This window comes from Leopardus geoffroyi, chromosome C1 (assembly GCF_018350155.1).
Source record: "Leopardus geoffroyi isolate Oge1 chromosome C1, O.geoffroyi_Oge1_pat1.0, whole genome shotgun sequence".
Lineage (NCBI taxonomy): Eukaryota > Metazoa > Chordata > Mammalia > Carnivora > Felidae > Leopardus > Leopardus geoffroyi.
Window position 1 is genome coordinate 98,918,093 of NC_059328.1, and position 26,069 is coordinate 98,944,161.

The following is a 26,069-nucleotide window of genomic DNA, read 5'->3' on the forward strand; positions in this document are numbered from 1 at the left end:
ACTGCGTTGATCTTAGGTGCCTAGGAGACCTCCAGATGAAGCTGTCCAGGAGAGATGGTTGGGGTGAGGGGTTTGAAAACAGGAGAGCCTGGCTAGAGACACATGATGCTGGTAACCACAGGCTGAGTGAGATCACCTGGGGGAGTGGATGAGCCGTGGTTCCTAGCCTTGGCTTGTGTCAGTCCCCAGTGACTCTAAAATGTAGATGGTCAGTCTCCAGCTCTGTAGATGGCACATCAGGGTGTCTGGGCTCGAGACGGGCATCTGTGTTTTCTAAATAAGCTTGGAGGACAATATTCTGATGCTCGCTGAGCAGGGTGGAGAATCCCAGTGGGAGTGGGAAGTTGGAAGGCAGAGCCCCAGGACCCACCAGCACTTACGAGGGGTATGTCTGCATGTATCAGGATTGTTGATCAAAAGCTACTTGGTAATGATCTATGACAAATGACATTACTAGTATGGGCTTCCTGCATTATACACACTAGGGCCTGGACAGTACACAGCCTTATTGTGGAAAAGATCAGCTCATTTCTAGCTATGAGATGTTACTTTAAAAAATACACTGAAAATGATTGTGCATTCTGGATAGCACAATGAATTTTTTCCCCAACAGGATGGCCAGAACTTGCAGTTCTAATTAACCTCCATTTCAAATATGGGATAAGTTGAGTATGGCCTCCAGGGAAGGAATATCTTGGCTTAAGCAGCGAAAAGAATTGTGGGAAATTCACTTGCGTCCATCTCAGGACACTATCCAAGGAAAAGAACTGGGATCCTTTGATTGCTTAATTTAAGGAATTTGATTTAGTTTAAATCCTTGATTTCAGTATAAAAATGAAGTTACATTTATACTCCTTTAAAGTGTTTGTGTGGCCCTGGGAAAATTCCTTGGGCCCTCTGAGTCTTCGCTTCCTCATCTGTAAAATGGGGAGAATAAGAACTTTGTGAGGATTAAATGACATAATACATGTAAAGCACATAGCATCGTGCTCCAGGCACATACCAAACATTCAATAAATACCAGCTCAAGAGGTTTTAGACCAATAACTAAGCAGCACTACTACATACAAACAGTACTAACTTAACACTCAGTGCTTCTAATATGGGAGTACCACGACATGATTTAGGCTTAATGCATATTACTCAGCCTCCAGGAACAGGGAATTTTTCCTGGGCTGGAGAACAGACCACTTTCATGACAGACCACATTCCTTGACTACTTGAAAGATTAGCTTCAAAGATTGCTTTGAAAATTTACCTCCCCAAGAGCTTATTAGAGGTGTGGTTGGGTCTGGCTGGGTCACAACATAGTCCAGCTTGGGAAGTGTCTGCCTTGCTTTGTGAAGGGGAGGCCTTGTAAGCATTGTTATCCAACAGCGCTGGGGAATGATACGTATTCTGGTGAATCAATCATTCACCCACCAGTTCAAGAAACGAGTGTGTACTTTGTGCTGGATAAAGTGCTAGTTGCTGAGGATACAAAGATAAATAAATTCCTTGCTTCCAAGAAGCCTACAATTTAGTGAAAAGACAGGCACATAAATATGTGTTACAATTTAAATGATTTTTTAAGTTCATTTATTCTGTGAGAGAGAGAGAGAGAGCACAGGAAGGGCAGAGAAAGAGAGAGAGGGGGAGAGACAGAATCCCAAGCAGGCTTTGCACTGTCAGCACAGAGCCCAGCATGGGGCTCGAACCATGAACCTGAGCCGAAACCAAGAGTCGGATGCTCAACCGACCGAGCCACCCAGGCGCTCCTATGCGTTACAATTAAGGACAATTTCCATGGTTTGGGGTATGCACAAAATTCCATGGTTGCAGAGGGGAAGGCAGCCCCTTCAGATCACCTTGACAATTGGATACACAGTGATACCACTCTTCCAATATGGGACTCCATGAAGAGGAGGAGGAGAAGTTTAGGGGAGAAGGTAATGAGTTGGGGTTTTGCCATGTTGTTTGCATTGCTTGTGCAACATCCAAACCAAGATGAATGGGGTCTAAAACTAAGAGAGTGGTCAAGGTTAGAGACCCAGACTTGGACGTCATTAGCCCACAGGTGGTAGCTGATGGGCACGGATGATAGTACCTTGGAAGAAAGTTAGAGTCAAGAGATACTGTGAAACACTATCAATTAAAGGGCAGGCAGGGAAAGAGGGGCCAGAAAGGAAAACAGAGGGAACAGAGAGGTAGGACAGGAACCAAGAGAAAATGAGCAGGATCAGGAAAACCAAGCGAGGATTTCCAAGATAGTCTCAATATTTTCAAAGTATAAGTTTAATGGTAGTGTTAGTTGGCTACTATTCCATACAAGGATTACCCTATTTCCAAAGCATTTGCACCGTGTTTTACACGTGTTAAAAGATTGAGAAAATAAATTAGAACGTTATAATGCACACTTACTGCTAAAACTATCAAGCACAATGTAACTTCTAGATAGTTTTGAAGGCACTTTGGGATTCTCTCAGTTCCTGAGGGCGCCATTATGAACTCTAGCTATTGTCCTGTGCAAGTGTGGGAGGGCTGACAAATGGAGCATTGGTTGACCTCTAGATAAACCAACTTTCACTCCCCAAGGGAGGGCTCACTAGCAGCAACAGAGAAGGGTATCTAGATCCCAGTTCAGACTAGGAAGCCAGCTGACTCAATCAGGGGCATGAACCCAGAAGAAAAAATTAAAAACCTGTAATCCTCCCACTTTCCCCACCCCCTTGTGCATAGTGCAAGATTTGTCATCGCTAAAGGGAAGTTCAGAAAGCAAATCTACCTCCGATCCCAGATCCTAACGTACTAGAAATGATGGTGATATCTGTACACATGGGGTTCAAGGCCTCCCAGTAGCTATCCCAACACTTGGATCTGAGCTCATAATGGCCTCACCTACATTTGAAAGAATCAGTTTAACTGATTTATAAACTCGTTTCTAAGGCTGAGCCCTCCCTAAGAGAGAACCTCTTGCCTTGAGGAGGGATCCCCACTGATGTTCTAGGCACGGGAACCAAATGGATTAATTGCGGGTCTCCCTGGGCTCCGACTGTAAGGTCATTCTATGCTCGGAGTTTGCCAGCTGTCCATTCTGTTACCGTCACATCAAAGACAACAAGTAAACTTGAGTAGCGGTGTCAGGGGATTGTTCGACCAGACCACTGGATTCCGGCACTGCTACAGCCGCTGACAGTCTGGCAAAGAACAAGAGTTTTTCCAAGACAATCAAGACAGTCCACATGGCAATAATTCCCCCACTTGTTCCTGCTGAGTGGGATTACTGGGTTTAGAGGCATTTGCTGAATGGTACAGCTCCTGATGAGAAGGGGTTGGGGAAAGGGATGGGCAAGGGGGAAGGAGCTGGCGGGCGGAGGCCAGGGCTGTGTGCTGTCCCCGCCGTGCTGTCTGCATGGTCGTGTAGCTGTGATTTTGCTTTTATCAGTCATCCGGGGTGGGGGCTACTCATCATCATCATCGCTGTCATCATTATCCTCATCAGAATTGTCGTCGTCATCGTCATCGTCATCCTCGTCATCATCCCTGTCATCCTCATCTTCGTTGTCGTCGTCTTCAGTGTTTATCTTCCCGGAAAGCACATCCTCGATCCAGTCTTCCAGCTCCTCAGCTGTGGGCAGGTCGTCGTCATCTGGGATCTCCATCCAGACGCTGTCGGCCTGCAGCAAGGGACCGAGGGACCGAGGGACCGAGTGAGTGAGTGAGTGCAGGAAGGACGAGTCAGACCAGAGGGGTCCAAGCAGCCTGGCTCAGTTGTCAGGGACGTGTGCACACTGTTAAATGCGAAAGCCTCAATGCAGAACACTCTGGGTAGTATCGCACTTGTGCAAGATAAAAGGAGGGGTGTGTGTGTGTATGTGTGTGTGTAGTTTGTGCAGAACAGTTTCTGGGGAAGGAGGAAGAGTGTGGAGGCAGGGCTGTGGAGGGTTGGCAGGGGAATGGGCGGAGCCCAGCATGCTGAGACTGGCAGCTGCTTCAACCCAGCCCCTCCTTAAGATGCCACCTCCCCCCACCCACACACCCCGAATTTCTTCCTTGCTTCTCCACCCAGGAGTAGTTCCTCCAGATCCCCAGCACTCCCCACCCTAACCTGCCTGCTCTCCTTATCCCAAGCATTAGGTCGTTACTGTGGAAAGTGCTTGGGATGGGGAGGCAGGCCAGGATTGGGGCGGTTTCCAGGGGTATTGAAATCAAGTATTATTATGAATTGTAATTATGTTTTCACTGGTTTTTTTTCCCTCTGATTACATGAGCATATCTACAAGACACCTATTTAATAAGAACAAACATGTATATGACATTTCTGGTAGGATGGCCATGAAACCACTTACCAGTGGTTCCCTCGGGGAATGGGAAAAAGAAGGTCAGGGCAGTGGGAAATACTTTTGCTTTTCACCTTATCGTCTGCTGTTTTACTTAAAAATGTTTTAACTTGAGCAAATTTTAAAACTTGTTTATTATTATTAATTTAAAAGGCAGTTTCGAAAATAAATAAGTACAGAATTCCCCAGGTGACCAGACGCCCAGCAACAGGGTAAAAGGGCATGGCTACCTGGGCCCCATTCACAAGCATTTCCACCGCCATTAATTAGGGCTCTAATGACTTCTCTGTGACCATCTCTTTCTGTCCATTATTTGCCCATTATCTGTTGTATCTGTGCCCCCTTCTGTTTTTTTTGTTTTTTGTTTTTTGTTTTTATGGTGGAGTTGTGTCAGACATGTGGGCTGAGATCTAAAATTCCTCATGCTCTGCCAGTCCGCCACACCAGCTTGCCTCCCTGCCCTCAGTTCAATGGTGCCTGCATGGTGAGAAGAGGCCCCCTCTTCCTATGTGATCTTCCTCCCCTTCTCCTGTAGCCCCCTTGCTGATCAGCCACTGTGCAATGGAAGCTTCATGTGTGGGTTCTTTTGCATTAAAACACTTTGTTGTTGTGCTTGGGGAGAAAATTCACGGGAGAGGTTACTTGGGTGGAAAGCTCCAAATAGTAAAACAGGACAGCTGGCCCTGTAAGCAAGGAAACATGGCCATACGTTTCCAAGGAAGTGCCCATGGAAGCGAATCATGAAACCATAGATTAAGACTGGCTCAGACTCTAGGCTTGGGCCACACCGGCAAGTTTTTCATTTCAGGACAGGCTAGACTCGTATACGTGGTGGCCCAGTCAAGACGGGACAGTCTGAGGGTGCCTGAGCAAGCTTTCATGGGGTATACTCACATCTGTCACATTCACCACCCCAATCTGTGGCTTGAATAGATCAATCTTGAAAGTCTTTTCCCAATAGGCAACAAGCTGAAGCAATAACAAAAAAAAAAAAAAAAAATGAGATTAGACAGCAGACAGAGGGCATTCCCTGTTAAAGCCACATTTTGTGGCTGGACCCACCTGCCATCCCATCATCATAGGTCACCATTGATTAAAGGTCTCCAAAACATCTGAGGGCACTTTGAAAACTGAAGACTTGGCCTCAGCCCTCAAGCACTTTAAATAAGTATGAAAACAAGATGTTGTAACACAAACTATGAAAACATGTAATATAAAATCTTCTACAGCTGTAAGGAAGAATATTACAGAGATGGTCTGACGTTGATTCCCAAATTACTTGTGGCTCTTTTATAGTTTATGTGTGGCGAGAGAGCCATTTTCCCCCACTTCTCTTTCAGTGGCCCATTTAAAAATCCCTTACCTTGCACTACTCTGATCCACGAGGTGGCTGGGAAGGTAGTGAAGTGCCATCCAATTAAAAGGGTTGGTGGCGGGGGAGGCGTACGTTGCCAGGCTTGGGATCCACATGGACTAGACTGGGCGGGGGGGGGGAGACTAAAGGAGTAAGGGGCCATGGGGCTAAGACAGTGCAAATGTTCAGTGACAGAAAGTCTCCAAGGCAAATATATGGCTTGATGGGGACCAGGGATAGTCAGGAACCTGGATGTCGGGACAGTCTAAAGATTTCTCCTTTGTAAAAACCAAGATAAACAAACACATAGGGCAAGTTGGGAGAGCTGCTGGCCATCTGCAAGCCTGCATAACAAAACAGTCCGGGTAAACTAGAAATACAGTCTGGCAGAGGCTAACTAAAAAATGTCATAATATCTAGGATCTTATGAGGCCATGACTCTGTTACGATTACCCAGAATGATGACAGTGACCTCAGGTGTCAGGAGAGTCTCTGCCTTCGATTCACTTACTCTGTATGTAGGGTTGGGTTTCAGGACCCTCAAACTCATGAAATCCCCTCCATTTTGACTATTTAATCATGATATGATCCGTCGTGTCCTATGCAGCAAATGGTAATTTCGGGAAGAAGACAAGTTATCGTTTATAATCTAATGATAACTAAACGTGTACTGGTCAGCAGCAGCTGGCTCATCCTAAAGTCCACTGACTAGCAGACAAAACTTTGGCAACACATAGTCCTGGGTCAGGATATCACGTCTACCACATAGTAGCTTCAACCTTGCCAGATGTTTTGCTTTTCATCTGTCAGACAGGGATTATGATAGTCCCTACTTCATAGTGTTGTCGGGAGGATTAGATGAGATGGTCCGTGTGAAGAATTTACTACGGTTCCAAGCATACAGTGGAGTAAATTAGCTACATCCATTATCACGACCACTGGGCTCGTGTGCTGTATGAATTCTGTTTATTATTCTCTTTAAAAGTAAGCATAACCCTCTCTCGCTCAAATAAAATTTGAAAAAATTGGCTCAGGTCACGATCCCAGGGTCGTGAGATCGAGCACCCCCATCGGGCTCCACACTGAGTGTGGAGCCTGCTTGGGATTCTCTCTCTCTTTCCCTCTGCCCCCTCTCCTTCTCCCTCTCTCTTTCTGTCTCAAACAAATTTAAAAAAAAAATAAAAATAGGCATAATCAAGGTTTTCTGGCCGTTGATCACTGACACCAGCAAGAGTTGGGGACTTTAATTTTCTTATACATTCAACATGTGCTAGATACAACAATGCTAGGACCTGGGAGAACACAATGCATGTGGCAGATGGTCTTTGCTCTCCAAGAACTTGCTCCTTCATCTCCATGAAGTTCTTAACTCCATGCAAAATGTTCAGGTCTGATTTTAATTTCTTAGTAACTCTGGTTCCCTTGGAATGACGCTCCCCCCTCCCCCAGAACATGAAGGAGGCGATAGCAAGGAAGGTGGTGGGATGGGGACAGCAATGGACGTGCTAGCAGAAGAAATTCACCCCGCTCACTCGCGTGGGTGGGCCAGAGGAACCCCTGGTCTCCAGGGAGGTGAGTGCTGGGTCTAATCGTGTCAGCGCGAAAGTCAGTGTTGCCCCAGTGGCCAAGGTCTCCCACACTGGATGGGGGTGGTCATCGTGTTTCTGCAAGTGCGTCTCCTGATTCACACCCTGCTTTGTGCTCCTGGGGCTCACACTAAACACAAGCATGAGACTGTGAAGGTGACCGCCAAAGGTGCCGGGGTCTGAGCCACTCACCAGAGGAAAGTCATCCGGGTCAATCCACACGATGCTCAGGTCAGGGTTGTCCGTGTTGTCCCTGGCAACCTGTTTCAGGATTTCCAGGAACTCGTAACCATCTGAAGCAGGATTCGAGAAGGCTGAGTAACCCCAGCACAGACATGGCTTCCAACACCAAGAGCAGGGAGTGTGGTTTTTCCACGAGGGTTTCTTAGGCCTATTTGGTGCATACCCTTAATTATAGGATTATTCTATAAAATGAGTCAGATGAGAACTCCAGCCGCAAAGCAGCTTCCTCAAAGGAAATGATAAAAATTTTAAATAAAAAAAAATTAAAAGTTCACAGGGAAGCGGCTGCTTCTTAACTCAAAGCTGGGCTCCATTGGCTAATCTGCACGTGAAAACTGACCAGGCTTGAGTCAGCAAGTACAATCCCAGATCAGAGGAACCCCTGCCTGGTCCTCGGTGCCCTGTGCCCTCTTTGGAAACGAGTAATTTGCCATCCCTGAGTTCTACATACCAAGAACATGCAGCCTGGATGCTTAATTTTCTACAACCTGGAATTTCTAAAACTTTCAAACTATGCTTCTGATTTACAGCTGGTTTCATAGCTTTGAGATAGCAAATAGGGTTTCTCTTCCTCCCTCACCATTTCCTTGTATGTCTGCCTTCCCCCAACCAGGCAGCAGCATTCATTGCCCCCAGGGGAGGGATGATTCATAAGAAAAGCAGAGACAAGCCTTGTGAGCCTCAAGAACACAGTTTTTTGGGGTTTTTTTTGTAATAAAAATAAAAAATTAAGCCTAAACCTTTAAGGACTGGGAGCATAAAATTTATACCAGAAACAAAAAGTTTTGGAAGAATGTTTAGTAAGAAAAAGCACACCCTAACCCCACTACATCCTCACCCGACTCCAAACTAGAAACAAAGAGTGGAGACTCTGGGAAGTATCTGAGAATGAGCTCTGTGCCTGTGCGTATGTGTTTGTGCATACGTGTTTGTACGTGCGTGTGCACAGATGTAAGCTGGTGTGTACATGTGTGTCCACACACAGAAACTCCACACTTCCAGGGAAAATCAGAGCATAGGGGCCTCAGGCTTTGTTTCAGAATGAAACTCAGGAAAATGGAAAGGTCCCCGAATCTCCTGGAGGACCCCTCAGTGCAGGAGCACTGGGGCAGAAAGGTCTGTCCCGAGGCCCCACCGAGTTCTCTGTGGTTCTGAGGAACATGGACGATGCCACAGTTGGGATGGACAGGACCAGAGGTGACCTGCTGGGAACAAGGGCTGGAGACCATATGCAACCACAGCCGACACCGACCAGGTGAATAGTGCACCTGTCTGTGCCCCCGGGAAGCGGCAAGACCCCGGACCTCTAGGGATGGTGGGGTGAGGGTTGGGGTGGGGGGCATCGATGATCAGACCCAGTTCCCACTGGGTACAATTCAGGTTTGGTTCTAGACAATAAAGTTCCATGTCTGGCCTAGCTGATGTGTGGCCTGAAATGTACGCCCTCTCTACAAGCAACTGGCCACCTGCGTCCTAATTCAGTTTAGTAACTGCCCTTTCATTGTAAAGGTTTCTTCTTGTGCTGAGGTCCCAGGCACTTGGAGCTCTTCTCTGTTTAACAAGCCTCGCCCCTCTCCAGGAGCTCTAGCCTTTGCTTGGTAAAGATTTTCTCTGCCCTTCCTCATCTCCAATACATTCCAGGCAAAATGCATGCCATCCTTAGCAATTCGGCTCTGAGTGGGTGGAGTCACTCACACTGTCACTAGCTCACACTGCTAACTGTTAGATTCAGACTGGGCCCCCTCAGGCCTTGCTATCTGGAGAGCAGAGTTACTGCTAGTAGTCAAGAGGCCGCAGACTCTTCCAGCAGAGATATGCTCTGCCTGGGTGATTTTTCCACCTAGTTTCTGAATTACAGGTCTCCCTTGATATCCAAAAGTAGAACGTTCCTATGAACCAAAATGCTGTAAAGCGAAGAAGCAATAACATTTTATAAAATCCAAAATCCTCTTTGGATTTCTTTTCATTAGCAAAAGCAGGTATTAACATAGGACTTTTGTAAAAGCAATGTGATGTAAAGCAAATGTTCGGTTAGCGAGGGAAACCTGGAGATCAAGAGTTACCTTCTAGGACAGACCCTTATGAGGAATAGGGCTGCAGGCTTTAGAGTTCATTGTCATTGTGGGGATTGGATGGGGTTGGGTCTGGGGATATTACTCCTGGTGCCTGTAGGAGAGGCTGAGAAGGTCGAGCACTGCGTATTATGATACATAACCCACAGATTCCCTGTTCTGTGGCACAGTTCTATTTCCTGATATCTGGACACCATGGATCTCCCTTCTCTGGAGACAGAACCGTGCCACAGAACAGGGAATCTGTGGGTTATATATCATTACACAGACCACAAGGGGGAATTCTCCAAAAACACTTCCCATGACTACTTCCAGCAGCCAGAAGGAAGTACTCTGGAAGGTAAGAATCAAATTTAAAAGTGAATTTGAGGAGCACCTGGGTGGTTTAGTAGGTTAAGTGTCTGACTCTTGACTTCGGCTCAGGTTGTGATCTCACGGTTTGTGGGATCAAGCCCCTCCTTGGGCTCTCTGCTGATAACACGGAGTCTACTTGGGATTCTCTGTCTCCCTCTTTCTGCCCCTCCCCTACACTCACTCATGCTCTCTTGCTCTCTCTCAAAATAAATACACTTTTTTTTTAAAAAAGCGAACTTGACAAATCAGAAATTCACAAAGAGGATGAAATTCAATGACACAGACCCTGATTCAAGTAGAAACTAAACTCGAGATACAAAAGATGAACTCGCATAAAGGGAAGCAAGAAGCCAGTTGGACACTGTATTGCAAAGGGGCAAGGTTGTCACCAGAACTACGACTAAACAGGGGCGCCTGGGTGGCTCAGTTGGTTGAGCGTCCGACTTCGGCTCAGGTCATGATCTCACGGTCCGTGAGCCCGAGCCCTGTGTCGGGCTCTGTGCTGACAGCTCAGAGCCTGGAGCCCGCTTTGGATTCTGTATCTCCCTCCCTCTCTCTCTCTCTGCCCCTCCCCCACTCATGCTCTGCCTCTCTCTGTCAAAAATAAATTTTAAAAAAAACTTAAAAAAATACGACTAAACACACAAGATAGCACTATAGTTTTCTGATGGAAAACCCTACAGAATGTTGGAATAAATACAAAGAAATGCTATGTACAGGAACCTTTTCTATTCTACATGCTAGAGCAGGCTTGGAGATAAAAATAAAAAAAACTGAAGGAATAAAAATTGGGTTCTGCAAGAAAAATCAAATGGACCGGAGTTTTTACATAAACAAGAGAAGTGAAAATTTTGGCTTAATGCTTATTTTTAGGAATATAAAATATTTTTGCATCTATAGAGGAGTAAGGAAATCTCAGAAAACATTCACAGTAATAAATGGATAAATGAGGTTGACATTAAAGCAAGAGAAACCTCATCCAGATCCAAAGGCAGCTTTTTGACTTTCAGGATGACGAATTCCATAATGGTCATAATCCTTCTCCTCCCTGGACATTTTCAAGAACAGAACAGACAGAAGGAGCCTGGCATGATGCTTAAACACACGGACCCTTGGGGCAAACAACCTTGGTCCAAATCCAGGTTCCGCCATTTTGAGTGTGACTTACGGCAAGTCTTGGTTCCTCATCTGTAAAGATGGGATGATGATAATCATAGTACCTGTTTCATAAGGTGGTTGTAGGTTACATGAGTTCATACCTCTAAAGCACTGAGATGGTGCATGGCACATAGTAAGCTTTAGCCGTTATTCCTAAATCATCTGGATTCTTCTGCTTGAATACAAGGAATTTGACCATTCATCTCTCCATTCAATGCATCAGTAATAAATACAATGATCTGGGCACAAGTGGTGGGTTAGATACAGTCTTGGTCCCATGCAATAGATAAGACAGACTCATAGGAAGTTACACAGGGAGACAGTATGTGATGGGGTGGCTCCTTCTGGCCCCTGTTAATGACTCTATGACTGAAGGCTTCAGGGTGGCTGTGCCAGTAGGTGTAGCTATGAGAATCTTGCCTCAATATGTGGGTTAGAGCAAGATTTGTCTCCTTCGTTCTAAAGTCACTAAGCTAACTTGGATATTCCTGATTCAAGGTTCACAGCCTGATAGATACATTCTCTCCCCTTTATCCCAGCCTTGAATGTAGACCTCCTGGAATGGATTCTCATGCATCTGGGAAAGCTGGGTTAAGGTAGCTAGATTGGTTTCCCAGGCATTTAGTTGCTAAAATTGTAAGTTACAAGTTCAATTTCCTCTTAGGGACAGCTTCTGTTTCTTTGTAAAACAGGTGTCCAAGCAGGTGTCTTGGGAAAGGGAAACAGCCATGATGGACCCTCCCTTTCTGACCAGGAAGGCAGGCGTAGGAAGCCATATTTCACTTTTGTTATTCAATGTAAAGCAGAAGATGAGCCCACAATTGGGATCACATGAATAAATAGGTGGATTTGAAATGAATAAATGTTTACTTCATCAGTGATGCACTAAGCTTAGAGACCTTGTAAGAGTGTGGCTGTATATCTTTAATTGTTTTTGGGGGGGGGACAGAGAATGTGTGTGCAGAGTGGGCGTGTGTGTGCGTGGGGGAGGGGCAGAGGGAGAAGGAGAGTGAGAATCTCTCAGGCAGAGCCTACGAGGGGCTCAATCTCACAACCGTGACATTATGACCTGAGCCAAAATCAAGAAGTGGATGCTTAACCGACTGAGCCTCCCGGGCACCCCCATGTATCTTTCAGAAGGAATAGTCCACGATTTTTTAAAAAGCTAGATTTAAAAAAAAAAAGGAGGAAATATTATTCTGTGCTTTTGGGGGGCCAGTAGTTATTTAGACACCAAAACAACTACAGGACTAGTCTCTGCATTTAATCTTCACATCTGGTCCTGATGGGGTTAGGAAGATCTTAGTATCCCCATTTTAAAGAGGATGGAATTGAGACACAAGGAGAGTATGTGGCTTGCCCGGCGTCACCTGAGAGCAAGGGGCAGAGCCAGGACTGTAACTCAGGTTTTCGGTCTGCACGTCTAGAGCCATTTCCGCTGTCGTTTTCCCTCTGAGAGTTCGGCACTCCTACCAAAGCTGTTGCCATCTTCTTCCCTCAAAGTTGTGCCTGAGATTTGCAAGCTGAGTGTGAAAGCTTCAATAGTAGGGAAGCACGGGGCTCCAGGAAACAGCATGGGGGCAGCGTCCTCTGGAGCAGGTGGACAGGGCCACGCCCCTCTTCCTCCCAGCCCCAGTGTGTTTGGTTGGCTAACTCAGCGGTGTCCCTGAGTGTGACTGGAGTCTCAGAGATCGACCTAAATAAAGAAGAGGGACCTGGCACTGTGAGAACTGTGACTCCCTCCCTGCCACACAGGCTTGGAACCTGACGTCCCATGACCCAGCGCTGAGGGCCAGTGTGGAGCCAGGTTTCCCACGGCAGGCGAGAGGCCTCTGGGAATCACAGCTCTGTGGGAGGGGAAACTGGTGATTATGCTCTCCTCCTCCCAGGCAGGGAGGATCTGGTGGGAATGAGGCTGGACCAAGCCCTGGGGGACAGTCCCAGCCGTGACAGCAGCCAGGGCTCTGTCTGGCAGAGACCTGTGTATCTCAGAGCCAAGCCCAGGGGCTGGGGGCCTGGATTTGAGCCCCAGTTCGACCACTTCTTAGCTATGTGACCTGGTGACGTTATTTAAGTTCTCCATACCTTTGTTTCCTCATCTGTACATCAGGGAAGATGATAAGGACCATACCTAGTACATAGGGTTGTGATACCTGCACAGTTAGCACTTAGCAAGAACCCCAAATGCTAAGTTCGATAAATCAGATTTGCATTTGGAAGCTCAAATAAGCAGTCAGCATGCCCACTGCAGACAACTGGTCTCAAAAGCATTTCGTAAGAACCTCAGGCAGTCGCAATCCGGTTGGAATAGGGCTTGGAGACGTTCATTCTGGGGCCAATCCGCGCCTGCACATGGCAGCCCGTCCTTGCATTTCCAGCTTGTTAGTGAGAATATTCCCTGGGCCCTTGGAGGATATCCATCCAGCATGCGCTCATGTAGAAATGCCAGTCTGCGAACCTTTCAGCAGGTGTTATAAAGAAGATGTCAGCCTGATGCAGACACGTCTAGGGGCGGCAGAGGAGAGGCGTTCGTTTTCAAACCTGTCAAACTGTGGCTCCGGGGGCATCCTGAGCGCAGGAGCGGGAGAGGCTCTGGAGGAGGAAGACGGAGCCGCACACAGGGCCTGGGGCCTGGGGCGAGAGCAGAGCGCCAGACGTGTCCTTCCAGGGCCCAGAGAGCAGGCACTGAAGTCTGGGAACCAAGCTCACAGCTGGCATTGTCAGGACCCGTCGGAGAAGAGCCCTTGAGGGACCCAGATCACTAGGATAGACGGTTGTATTCCAAATCTGGGAACATCAGTGGACAGCAGGGAGGATGGCTGACCTCCCTCCTTTACTTGGCACTCTCTTCTCACTTCCCCCTTTCTCCTGCCCTCCCTGCCCCCCCCCACCCCCTCCTCATCTCCATGTTCCAGCTGCATTGCGCATGCTCAGAGCCCGTCTAGGGCCAGGTGGCCCGGCAGGTAGGGTGCTCAGCTGCGCCGGCAAGAAATCGAAGCTCCTGTGTCTGCTCTGCCTCTGTCCATGTGATCTCGAGCACACACTATGGAACTTCTCTGTGTCTTTCACATGGTGGAGGTGGAGGGGGTGGTGAAGGGCAGCAGAGAGGAAGGAGGGCGGGCCGAGTGATCACTGGAGGTCATTGAGGTGGTAACTGGGAGGGGCCCCCAAGTCTGCAGCAAGGCCTTCCTGTGAAGGAAGCCAGACAGCTCATTCCTGCTCTGCTTCCCCCAGCAGGCCACCCTGGCCTCAGCTTCCTCAGTTGTAAAATGGGAACAAGTTGTAAAATGGGATGCCCGCGTGGGGTTCTGTCTCATAAGCAGATAAGTGATCATGACCATTTATTTCATCATAATCAGGACGGATTCGGAGGTCAAGAAAGCCTGCTGGAATTTGAATCTTGGCTTAGATACAGCAAGTGATTTGGGTCATTTAACTTCTAAAACCCGCTTTTCTCATCTGAGCTGGGTTGACAATAATCGCACATATATCGCAGCGTGGCTTTGGGGACCGGATGAGGTCATCTCCGTATAGCGCGTTTCCTCAAGACTGTTAGCTCTTTAAGGAGAATCGTATGCACTTCCTGGACGTATGATCGTTCTTTGGCCAGCGGGTAGGGATTTGGTTGGGGCAATCGGCCATGTACAGCTTGTTAGCAAGAGCAAAGGTATATGAGCAACCACTGTCTGGGCAGGAATGAAATTCCTAGTCCTGCAGCCAGGCCCCTCAGCCCCGGGTTACACATCAGTGACCTTCGGATAATGACTGACTAGCCACGCAGTCTGGACTTTCGCAGAAAAGCCTTTCCCTTTCCTAGGCCTGAGTGGGCCAGGCCCTCCCTTGATGAAAAAATCTGCTATGAGACCACACGCCCCCTCTTTCAGTGCATTTCTTCCTGCTTCTCAGTAACAAGCCCAAGCTTGGGCTCCTTTGGGGAAAGACACAGCTTCGGGCCCAGGGATATTTGTGCAGGGAGGAGGTGAAAGTAGTTTCAGGAGCTTGATTCATTACAGCAGCAATCTCTGTCAAACAGGTTCCTACAACTTCTTGGAGGCCTCTTTGTTCCATTGTTCCGAAGAGCCAGACAGGCTTCCCCCACCATCCCGGAAGGGAGCAGGTGGGGCGGGGGGGGGGGGGGGGGGAGAGGAAGCCCCCCCACCCCCACCCTGAGTCTGGCCAGCACACTGCTGCTGATGGCAATTCCATCTCTGTTCACACAACACCAGGAATCCGACTCTGTTTGATTATACCTTGTAAACCCTGGGCAATTGGCTTCCTTTGCTATTTTCTCCTCCAGGGGCAGAGGGGTAGCCAGAAACTGTGGAGAGAAGCTGGAACCATTCGGGCATTTCTTTTTCAGTCAAAGACTAGATATCCTGGGAGAGTTTTTCCAACTCTGCAAGTCAGTGATGGGAAAACTGAGACAGAGTGGACGTTCAGAACTTTTAATAAAAAAAAAGGGAGGAGGAAACCCTCAGATAATTTGGAGCATACATTTGGTCTTGATACAATGGAACAGTGTTTGGCCCTAACACGGAGTGGATTACTGATGCGTGCATGCTGCATAATGGAGAACCTCGAACACATTAGGCCAAGCGAAAGGTGCCGGGCATAAAAGGCCACAGATTACATAATTCCACTTCTATGACATGTCCAGAATAATCAAATCCATGGAGATAGAAAGTGGAGTAGTGGCTGCCCGGGGCTGGGGGAGGAGAAACGGGAGCCACTGCTGATGGGCGTGGGCTTTCCTTCTGAGGGCCTGAAAACATTCTGGAACTAGATGGAACACAGCTTTGTGAATATATTAAAGCTACACCGAATCACACACTTTAAAACGGTGAATACTGTTGGGGCGCCCGGGTGGCTCAGTCGGTTAAAGCACCCAACTTCGGCTCAGGTCATGATCTCATGGCCCGTGAGTTCAAGCCCCATGTCGGGCTCTGTGCTGACAGCTTAGAGCCTGGAGCCTGCTTCGGATTCTGTGTGTGTGTCTCTCTCTCTGCCCCTCCCTGCTCCCACTCTCTCTCTCAAAAATAAATAAGCAATAAAAACAATTTTTTAAAGTGAATATTGTCATGTAGGGATTATCTCTCAAGTTTGATTAAAAATTGTATGATAACAACATTTAAGTCTCAATCTGCAAGAACTACGCAGGCTGATAATGTATTAACAGCATGGCAGTGGAGTCTTGGGGCTGAGTCTTGGTCAGTCACATGCTGATCTGATCACCTCCCGACAGCTGTTTATTGAGTATCCACTATTCGTCAAGGCACTGCACAAGGACCAGGTAAGCACTGATGGCCAAGACCATCTCTGGCTCCCTCATGACCTACCACTAATTCCTTGTGCCCTCGTGGGAAGTTTGCTCAGCTTCTCGGAGCTTCCTGGTCGTCTCTATGAGTATACAAGAGGCCCCAGGCAAAGGCCACAGTCCTACATTGCCTGGAGCGGCAGTTCCCAAACCCAATGCTGTGTTAACTAACTCACCTCGGAGTTCCGGAGTTCCGTGAAGTTACAGGTTTCTGAAGGTCCTGTTATAACCAGCCCCAGGTGGCTTTGGTGCTTGTGCTTCTCTGTGCTGGCAGGTTTGGAATCCCTGCCCGGGCACCTTATGTCCCAAGGCCTGGCTGTTTAGCCATCCTAAATGAAATTCCCTGCCTTCTCTGGTTGCAATCTGGATTTGCCAGGTCTCCCCAAACACACTTCAGAATGTCCACTCACACTTTCCCTTTGGGGACGATTTATCTCACAGGGCATTGCCAAAGGGACCTAGCATTTTACCGCCAGCAACATTCATTTTTCCTGCACTTCACTCTTCACGGATGTGAAAAAGAGTGAAGCCAAGGGGCATCTGGGTGCTCAGTCGGTTAAGCGTCTGACTCTTGATCGCAGCTCAGGTCATGATCTCACGGTTGGGTTCTGTGCAGACAGCACTGAGACTGCTTGGGATTCTATCTCTCCCTCTCTCTGCCCCCGACCCCCACTCAAAATAAATAAATTAATTTAAAAAAAAGAGTGAAGCCAGGAAATAGTCATCCAGGTTCCCAAATAAAACCAAGTTACTCATCCATTTATAGGGTTATTTTGCACTTGAGAAATTAACTGCTAGTTTTGTCCAGTTCTCATCATTTGAGGGAATATTTTCTATGAAGTTTCCCAAGCACATACAGGATTTTACAAACCAAAGGGTACATTTGTTGTAATTCTAACATAGGATTGTTATTTATATAGGCTAGATCACAACACTGGTAAATAAACTTTTAATGTGAACAGAAGTTCTCTCTCTCTCTCTCTCTCTCTCACACACACACACACACACACACACACCCTGTAAAGCTAGGATGTTTTCATATCCTCCCCAGTACTCAGTGCTCCTTCCTAGTTTGGCCAGCTAAGCAAAACAGAATGAGGTTATGATTCATCCACATCCCTTAGCCACCAGCACAACTGAAAATGAAGTCCTACGTAACAAGCGACCACCAGGGGGTGCCCAATATCTTGCAGTGGCCTTGCAGACAGGAAGTGAGGGAAGAGAAAGGAATGCGGGCCGGCAAAGGTGAGAAGGCAGATCTTGCTCAAGGTGCAAAGGGGAAGATTGGGGGTTTCCTACCTGGGTCACTCCTTTCTGCAAAGGCCACAATGTGGATCCCATTCAAATCATCTTCCTGGAGGAGAAAAGAATCAAAGGTTACGCTCCCAGGGGGAGAGATACTAAGGAGCAAGTCAGAGACAGACAGGGAGGCTGGAACGGAAATGGGCAGCGGGAAGGTGGCGGAGGGGCAGTGGACACGGGGGCCCGGGGAACAGAGGGGCGCACAGTAAGGAAGGAAATATTGACGAGCAGCTGGGAGGAACACGCGCTGTTTGATAAATGGGTTTGCGAGACAGGAAAACACCACTACACACATCAGCACTGACAGGGCCTCACTCCCATGGGCTGCTGGGTCCAGGAGAGCTGCAGTAAAAGGCACAAGGAGGAAAAACATGAGTCTGGCCCGTCAGGCACTCTGAGGGCAGCAAGCACTCTGCACCTAGCTCAGTAAACGCCGTTGTCGGCCTGTGTTTCGAGAATTCACCGCCAGAACCAGCGATTAGGGGAACTTCTGAATGCTGCTGACGGACCCTGCAACCAGCCGCAAACTGACAGCAGACAGGACTCTGAGGCAAATTAGGACGTGGGTCTGTTCTGTTCACACAAGAATCATACACAAGCGTAGGGCTTCTCCGCTAACACACCTCCTGTTGAAGAACCTTTGTAGTCAGTAAGGGGCACCTTGCTGACGTTGACTTTCCAGGTTTCCTTCCTTGGGGTCCTTTCTGCTTGAGTCCCAAAGCTTGCCGAAGCAGTAAAGGCCTGTAATGGATTTCTATGAGTGTCGGGGGCTGTGGGAAGAGTGGATGTGGGAGCTAGCAAAAGGTGAGGGTGTGACACTGACATGTGGGTGTGGCTGTGGAGGCCCGGGGCCAGGCCAAGAATCGAGCAGTTATTTCACATCTGTGGGCAAGTGGCACTCCATGTTTCTACATCCTGGACAGAAAGGACCATACACCTGTGTCTCCTTCGCATCAATCCATCCCATCCCATCCATAGCAGGAGCTTTGGAGGACCCTCTGTGATGAGAACCGTGATTCCCCAAAAAACACGGAGAGGAAGATGTATAAGAAGGAGGCACTGGGGACAAATCTGAGTGAATACTAATGAAAGGGAGTCACTGGGCACCCTGGTTGTCACACTAGAATCATCCTATAGAAAAAACTCCAGGCATCTCAACCCTCCCATGATCCTCTGTTTTCATTTCAATTGATTTTAATGCTGGTGCAATCCTATCTAAATGCTAATTTTTTTCCCTTTGAGTTTGGAATGGACAAAACCTCCAAAAATTCTAAGAGAGATTAAATGGAAAATATTATTGTTAAAAACAAGAGAGTGGGCCTGGGCTTGGTCAGATGCCCTGGGGAATTGAATTGTACGGATATATACGTGTGTGCGCGCGTCTGTGTGCAAGTTTATTACACAAATCCGACAGCAACCAGAAGGGGAGTCTGAGGTTTGACTGTTTTACATTTGCTATTATCGCCAAAGAGAATATCCTGATCAGTTCTCATTAGGCGATCCTGTGTCTCTTGTCTCCTGCCATCAGCTGGAAGTGAGCAGTATTAACTCTGTGGAGCAGGCTTCATTTCTGTGTGTGCTTCTGGAATGCATTTGGAAATTGGTTTTGGAATTAAGAATCTATATTTGTTTGTTAAGAGTCTGCTCATAATATGCCTGTCACTCCCCAGGCCTAAGACGGTGCCTGGATGGCGGACTGATGGGGCTCAAAGATTCAGCACACAGCCCTGTGCTTAACACTTGCAAAGAAGCGGGTGCACGCCGGGTGCCAGATATTTTCAGTAATAAACTCACAGAGCGAGAATCCACAGGCAAGCCTAGAAATCAGGGTTGCTCAGTGAGAACCCAACATGCATGAGTGAGGAAGGACCAAGATGGCCACCCACACGACTGAGACCACCCAGGGGCTTTCTCCGAACCCCACAGCCTTCACTCCAGATCACCCATTTGGTCTTTGGATCATATTGCCTTGGAAACTATCTTTTTAATAGCACCAATATTCCCTTCTCAACCAGATGGCAAGCTCTCGCAGGGAAGGGATTATGCCTTAAAATAACAATGGTTAAAACGGCCACAATAGTATCTGCCACTTGCCATTTTTTGTATCAGTACTTTGTAAGTACATTATTTCGAAATCTCAAATGAAAGTCTTATTCCTGTTTAGTGCTTAAAGAATTGAAGTGACTTACCTAAAGCCACAGAACTAGCATGGACATGGCTGGGATTCCAGTCAGTTCTGTGTGGCCCCACATGCTTGTACTTTCTCACTGAAGGAGGTCCAGAATAAGCCACTGTGGCATAAAAATTACTTTGAGCCGAAGGCATATGAATTCCTGAAATCCTTTACCTACCTAAAAACAGAGCCGCCCACAAGAATTCAATTGTCATCAACCCGCTCCCCGAAAGTAGCTCTAATTTCTCAGATAGATATTATCACAAAACTATCAAATCTCCCATCTATTCCCCAAGGGCCCATTTCTCTTTCCAAAAAAGTCATTTGTTTTTCCATAAGTTCTCTTTTACCTCAACCTTCTAACAGGTTACCTATTCTCCCAGAACTGCCCCCTGCCTCTTCCATTTCCAATTAAGATGCTAAGCCCCTTCTTGAGTCACATTTCCTTGTAAACTTCCATGCATAATCGGTCATTAAATCTGTTTTTTGCTCATGCTAATCTGTATTTTGTCAGTTTAATTTGCAGGCCTTCAATACTAAACATAAGAGGGTAGAGGAAAGTTTTCTTCCTTGACATCACCTAAAGCAGTAGAATGGGTTCCATGAATCTGTTGTCCCCTGCAGGGTGTGTAGGTGTTTCAAACTCAGATTAGTGACTCTTTTTTTTAAAAATTTTTTTTTTTTCAACGTTTATTTATTTTTGGGACAGAGAGAGACAGAGCATGAACGGGGGAGGGGCAGAGAGAGAGGGAGACACAGAATCGGAAACAGGCTCCAGGCTCTGAGCCATCAGCCCAGAGCCTGACGCGGGGCTCGAACTCACGGACCGCGAGATCGTGACCTGGCTGAAGTCGGACGCTTAACCGACTGCGCCACCCAGGCGCCCCAAGTGACTCTTAAGTTAAAGGAGGCTGATAAGGGGCCTTTATGTAAAGTGACTGAGCCCCAGATCCCCCAAAGAACTGGAGATCTAGAATTACTTTGGTGAATACTTTACTCTGAATTCTCTTTCACTTTGTATGTCCATCTGTCATAGCATCAACACACTGGACTGGTTTATACATTTTGAGACTGTTTCATTTGCTCAACCTTGAACTCCTAAGGTCATGACAGCAATGTTCATTTTTATAACCCCTGTGCTTAGCACAATGTAATAGGTTCTTATTAATGCCCATTGACTTAAAAAAAAAAAAAAAAGAATATGGTGATCAGAATCTTAAACACTTGTTGAAAAATCTACAAAATGTTAAATTCCAAGAAGAAACTAGTTACTTACCAACCAGATAAATTAATTACCACTGTTCCTGTTTTGCTCTGTTTCCTTCCAGGTTCTATTGAAGGTTTGTTACTCTCATTGAGTGGAGAGATGCAAAGGAAAAAAACATGCACTTAAAACTGAAGACTCCCTGGTGCAATGGGATGCTCCAGGGGCTTATCTGGAAGTTTCTGCCCCACCCCCACGCCTTTTAGAAGTACTACTTTGGGGGCACGTGGGTGGCGCAGTCGGTTAGGCGTCCGACTTCAGCCAGGTCACGATCTCGCGTTCCGTGAGTTCAAGCCCCGCGTCAGGCTCTGGGCTGATGGCTCAGAGCCTGGAGCCTGTTTCCGATTCTGTGTCTCCCTCTCTCTCTGCCCCTCCCCCGTTCATGCTCTGTCTCTCTCTGTCCCAAAAATGAATAAACGTTGAAAAAAAAAAAAAATTTAAAAGAAGTACTACTTTGTTACTGCCACAGACAGAGGATTATTTTCTAAGGAACTATTGACTCCCATCCCTGTGGGCTTTTTCCCGGGACTCTGACCACTTGCCAGCATGGCGAGCCGGTTGGAAGATAAAGTGTCAAAGAGGAAGGACACGTCAGCACTCAGTCTGGACCACCTTGCCCCACCTTGATATTCTTTAAATATTTTAAATAAACAAATAGCTATTCGATTTATACACAGCAAGTATTGCTGGCCACCAATTTCTTTAGTAATATTCAATTCTGTGTTTTTTATGGCTTGCTGCTTTAAAACCCCGCACAGCTGGGGAAAGAGAAAAGCCACTAGTTGCTCTAGCTTGACTTAGTTTTTCTATCTTATTTAAATATTTTGCAATGTCTAGGGAAGTGGGTGGTGAAGTTAAAGACTTCCAAGTTCATTAACTGGTCACTTTCTCCAGCATCTGTAGTTTCATTTGCTGCAGCCAAGTGGCCCATGGAGGTGCTGTTCTTTGGAGCAGATCTCTTCTAGGTGGGCAAAGGTGGACGGGGAAGGTGCATGGAGGGTGGCTCCCCAGAAATCCCTCTGACTTCTCCTTTTTAAGGATGGAAAGATGATGCTGGAAGGGTCTGTCCTGGCTTCCCGCCCTAGATGGAGACTTGGGGTTGGTTAGGTCTGGTTATGGCCTCTGGGGAAGTCATGTGGGTTTTCCATGATGGGGTGTAGGAAAGAAGGAAACCAGTCTAGCTGCCCTTTCCTCTAGCAGGTTTAATACACAGCCCTTTCCTGATTAGAAAACAACTGAATATATAATAATGTAGAAAATACCAGCCGTCATTGTTATATCATAGCAAAAGGCTGTAACGTGCCTTTTTCCTTAAGTGAAAAGGAAGCAGAGAATGACTTCCAGTGAAGCCAGACAGCAGAAGGGTCTTTCTGAACATCTGCCTCTGACATAATGAGAAGGAGCATTTCTACTGGGCGGTTTGGGGTGGCAGGGTGTTTGTGGTCAGGGGGAGGGGCAGGACATAGGCTCTTGTGCCATAGCACGTGGTGTCTTGGGTGTGATATGCTGTGTCAGTGAGAAAAGGCTTGAAGGCAGGGCATCTCTTAGGGATGAAGAAAATAAAAAGAACTAAGAATAAAGGCCATAGCACAAGAGAACAGTGAGAATTACTCTCAATTTAAAATGGTACTTTGTGGGGGCCCCTGGGCGGCTCAGTGGGTTAAGCATCCAGGTTCGGCTCAGGTCATGATCTTATGGTTGTGAGTTTGAGCCCTGTGTCGGGCTCTGTGCTGACAGCCTGGAGCGTGGAGCCTGCTTCGGATTCTGTATCTCCCTCTCTCTCTGCCCCTCCCCTGCTCACGCTCTGTCTCTCTCTCAAAAATAAATAAACACTTTAAAAAAATCATAATTAAAAAATAAAATGAATAAAATAAAATGGTACTTTGTGGGGTGCCTGGGTGGCTCAGTTGGTTGAGCCACCTGAGTGGCTCAGTTGGTTGAAAGCATCCCGATTTCAACTCAGGTCATGATCCCAGTGTCATGAGATCAAGCCCCGAGCTGGGGTCTGTGCTGAGCATGGAGCTGCTTAAGATTTTCTCTCTCTCCTTCTGCCCCTCCCCTGCTCATGTGTGCTCTCTTGCTTTTTCTCAAAGATAAGATGAGATGAGATGAGATGAGATGAGATGAGATGAGATAAATAATAAAACGAAATAAAATAAAATAAAATAAAATAAAAAATAAAACAAAATAAAATAAAATATAAAATGGTGCTTTGTGTCATGAAAGATAAACATCAAGAGCCTATTTGGGATTAAAGACAACTTAGAGAAACATAACAACAAAATATGAATGTGAGATCCAAGATCAGATCTTGGGCCAGGAAAAAAAAATATATATGTATATATATATATATTTTGTGCTATACAGGGCACTAGTGAGACACTGGTCAATTTGAATAAGGTCCATAGATGAAATCGAATTTTACTAATTTCCTGATTTTGGTAAGTATATTATGGTTATGAGAGAAATTCGTTGTTTTTAGAAAACGTCTGAAGTATTTAGAGGTAAGGGGAGTTGTATCTGCTACTGACTCTCAAATAACTCAGCGGGAAAAAAGTCTATATCTGTATCTGTCCAGAAGTGTGTGAGAAAGCAAAGGAGATAAAATGCTAACATTTGGGGAATCTGGTAAACAGATCATGGAATTCTTTACATTATTTTTTGTAAGTCTGAAATTATTTTAAATAAAAGGTAAAAATGGTTTTTTTTAATTTTTTTTTTTTAACGTTTATTTATTTTTGAGACAGAGAGAGACAGAGCATGAACGGGGGAGGGGCAGAGAGAGAGGGAGACACAGAACTGGAAGCAGGCTCCAGGCTCTGAGCCATCAGCCCAGAGCCTGACGCGGGGCTCGAACTCACGGACTGTGAGATTGTGACCTGAGCTGAAGTCGGACGCTTAACCGACTGAGCCACCCAGGCGCCCCAAAGGTAAAAATATTTTTAAAGGAATATTATTTTTAAAGCACTGTTATACACTTTTGTTATTTTTAAGTCTTGTCACAAGACCTCCTAAAGGTTACATTTTTGAGGGGCGCCTGGGTGGGCTCAGTCGGTTAAGTGTGCGACTTCAGCTCAGGTCATGATCTCACGGTCCTTCCATGGGTTCAAGCCCCGCATTGGGCTCTGTGCTGACAGCTCAGAGCCTGGAGCCTGTTTTGGATTCTGTGTCTCCCTCTCTTCCTCTGCCTTTCCCCTGCTCATGCTCTGTCTCTCTCTCAAAAATAAATAAACCTTAAAAAAATTTTTTTAAGGTTAAATTTTTGAAAGGTTTAAATGTTAGGAAAATATGTTGCCAAAGCACTGGGTTGTTCTTAAATAGGCCGCTCCTCCAGACGGGATTATTTGCTCTTCTGTGTCCCATGAAATGTTTGCTCTGCCCTCAGATGTACAAATAAGTTACCAGGCGGTAAAACACAAAGTGTTAAGTTACTCCATGGTTCTGTTCATCTGTCACTTTGGGCTCTGAATTAAAGAATAAATAAATAAATAAGTGCCTCCATATTAATTCCTTTCTCCTCCCCCAACAGCCCCTGACAAAATGGTGCCTTATGGGGACATGGCTTCCTCTAGGGGCCTCTACTAAAGAGAACATGAGATTTGGCTCCAAACGATCTAAACTAAAGTCCCAAGATCTAATGCTTATTAGTTTTGTATCCTTGAGTAGTTAACTTACTCCACATGACCACCAGTTGCCCCATGTAAAATGACGTTAAATATGACCTGTTCTACATTACTCTTTGGAACTGTTGAAACATCCAGCTTAAGAGGATACATGCTTTGAAAAATGCTCCACAGACTTTGGTTGTTATCGTTTAGGGAATTTTGTGTAAAGCTGAGATAGGAGGGGAGGTGCACCTCCATGGCCATCTTTCAATATCTATCTTTTTGACCCACCTGACGCATCATCTATGACACAGACCCAGGGAATAATCTGACTTGCTTTCCAGCGCCTTGAGTTGACATTTATGAAAAGGGCTACCGTTGACCGGCCAAACACCTACCACGCTCTGGGTTCTTCGCACTGCTCGTCCCTAACAAAAAGCCCTGATTTGAGAAGCAGAAACTAACTGAAGCTCAGAAGGATAACATAACTTGATGCAGGATGTAGACCTACCAGGTAGCAGATTCTGGATTTGAACCCGCGTCTCTATGACCCCCACAGCCTGAGCTCCTTCCATTATATGACCCTGGGTCTCTGGTTGCCAGTCAACAGAAGCCAGTAGTCACTGTGGGAAACCAACTCAGAGATGGAGTAATCTTACCTAGTGGGTGGTACCGAAGACTCTTCAACCGGGTCCATGGAGAACTGGGCTTTAATTTAACTTAATTTAAATGTTGTCCACGTTTCAAATACTCCACCCTCCAGACATCCATTCCAGCACAATAAAACTTGGTTTAAGTTTGGGGACTCCCCTCTTGGGGAATATTCTCGTGTCTAAAAAGGCAGAAAGGGTTTGCCACTTTCTTACCCATGTTTCAAACATATCTTCTGGGCGCAGGCGACGTAAGGTGGGTCTGAAAAAAACAAAGGTGAGCTTCTTTGAGGAGGGATTTCCAAGGCAGACGCTGCAGCCTCAGCCCAGCGAAATGTACAATGAGATGCTGGTTCATCTGCAAGGGCATGAAGGGGGTGAAGAGCTCTAGAAATCTCCCCTAAGGAGACAGAGCTGTTCTACCCTGCTTGGTCACACACAGAGCTGAGCCTGAAGCTCCCAGCCTTTTCACAGACCCATGTGATCCAAGGATTACAAACAGTGGGTCAGAGGGCTCAGGCTGGGCTCATTCCCTGGGCAAGAAGCCATTTCCTTCCCCATTGACAGAGGACACTCCTGAGAACCCAGAACAGGCCCAGAATGAGGACACCTGGGAGAGAAAACAAAAGTCTTGGATTTTCCAGCCCAGAACTGCATTGTCTTGTCATTGGGTCA

The 26,069-nt window shown here is 46.6% G+C and overlaps 1 protein-coding gene across 1 annotated transcript in view; it reads right to left on the minus strand.

Moving 5' to 3' along the window:
- Positions 1–2,252: 2,252 nt before the first annotated feature.
- The window catches only part of CASQ2 (calsequestrin 2), a 65,064-nt gene continuing 41,247 nt past the window's right edge, over positions 2,253–26,069 (minus strand). Inside the window, exons 7-11 of the mRNA XM_045478767.1 lie at positions 25,611–25,656; positions 17,700–17,754; positions 7,452–7,552; positions 5,214–5,288; positions 2,253–3,656 (exon numbers count right to left, since the gene is read on the minus strand). Of these exons, the coding sequence (XP_045334723.1) occupies positions 3,441–3,656; positions 5,214–5,288; positions 7,452–7,552; positions 17,700–17,754; positions 25,611–25,656 (493 nt within the window). The 3' untranslated portion in view covers positions 2,253–3,440. The remainder of the gene's footprint in view (positions 3,657–5,213; positions 5,289–7,451; positions 7,553–17,699; positions 17,755–25,610; positions 25,657–26,069) is intronic.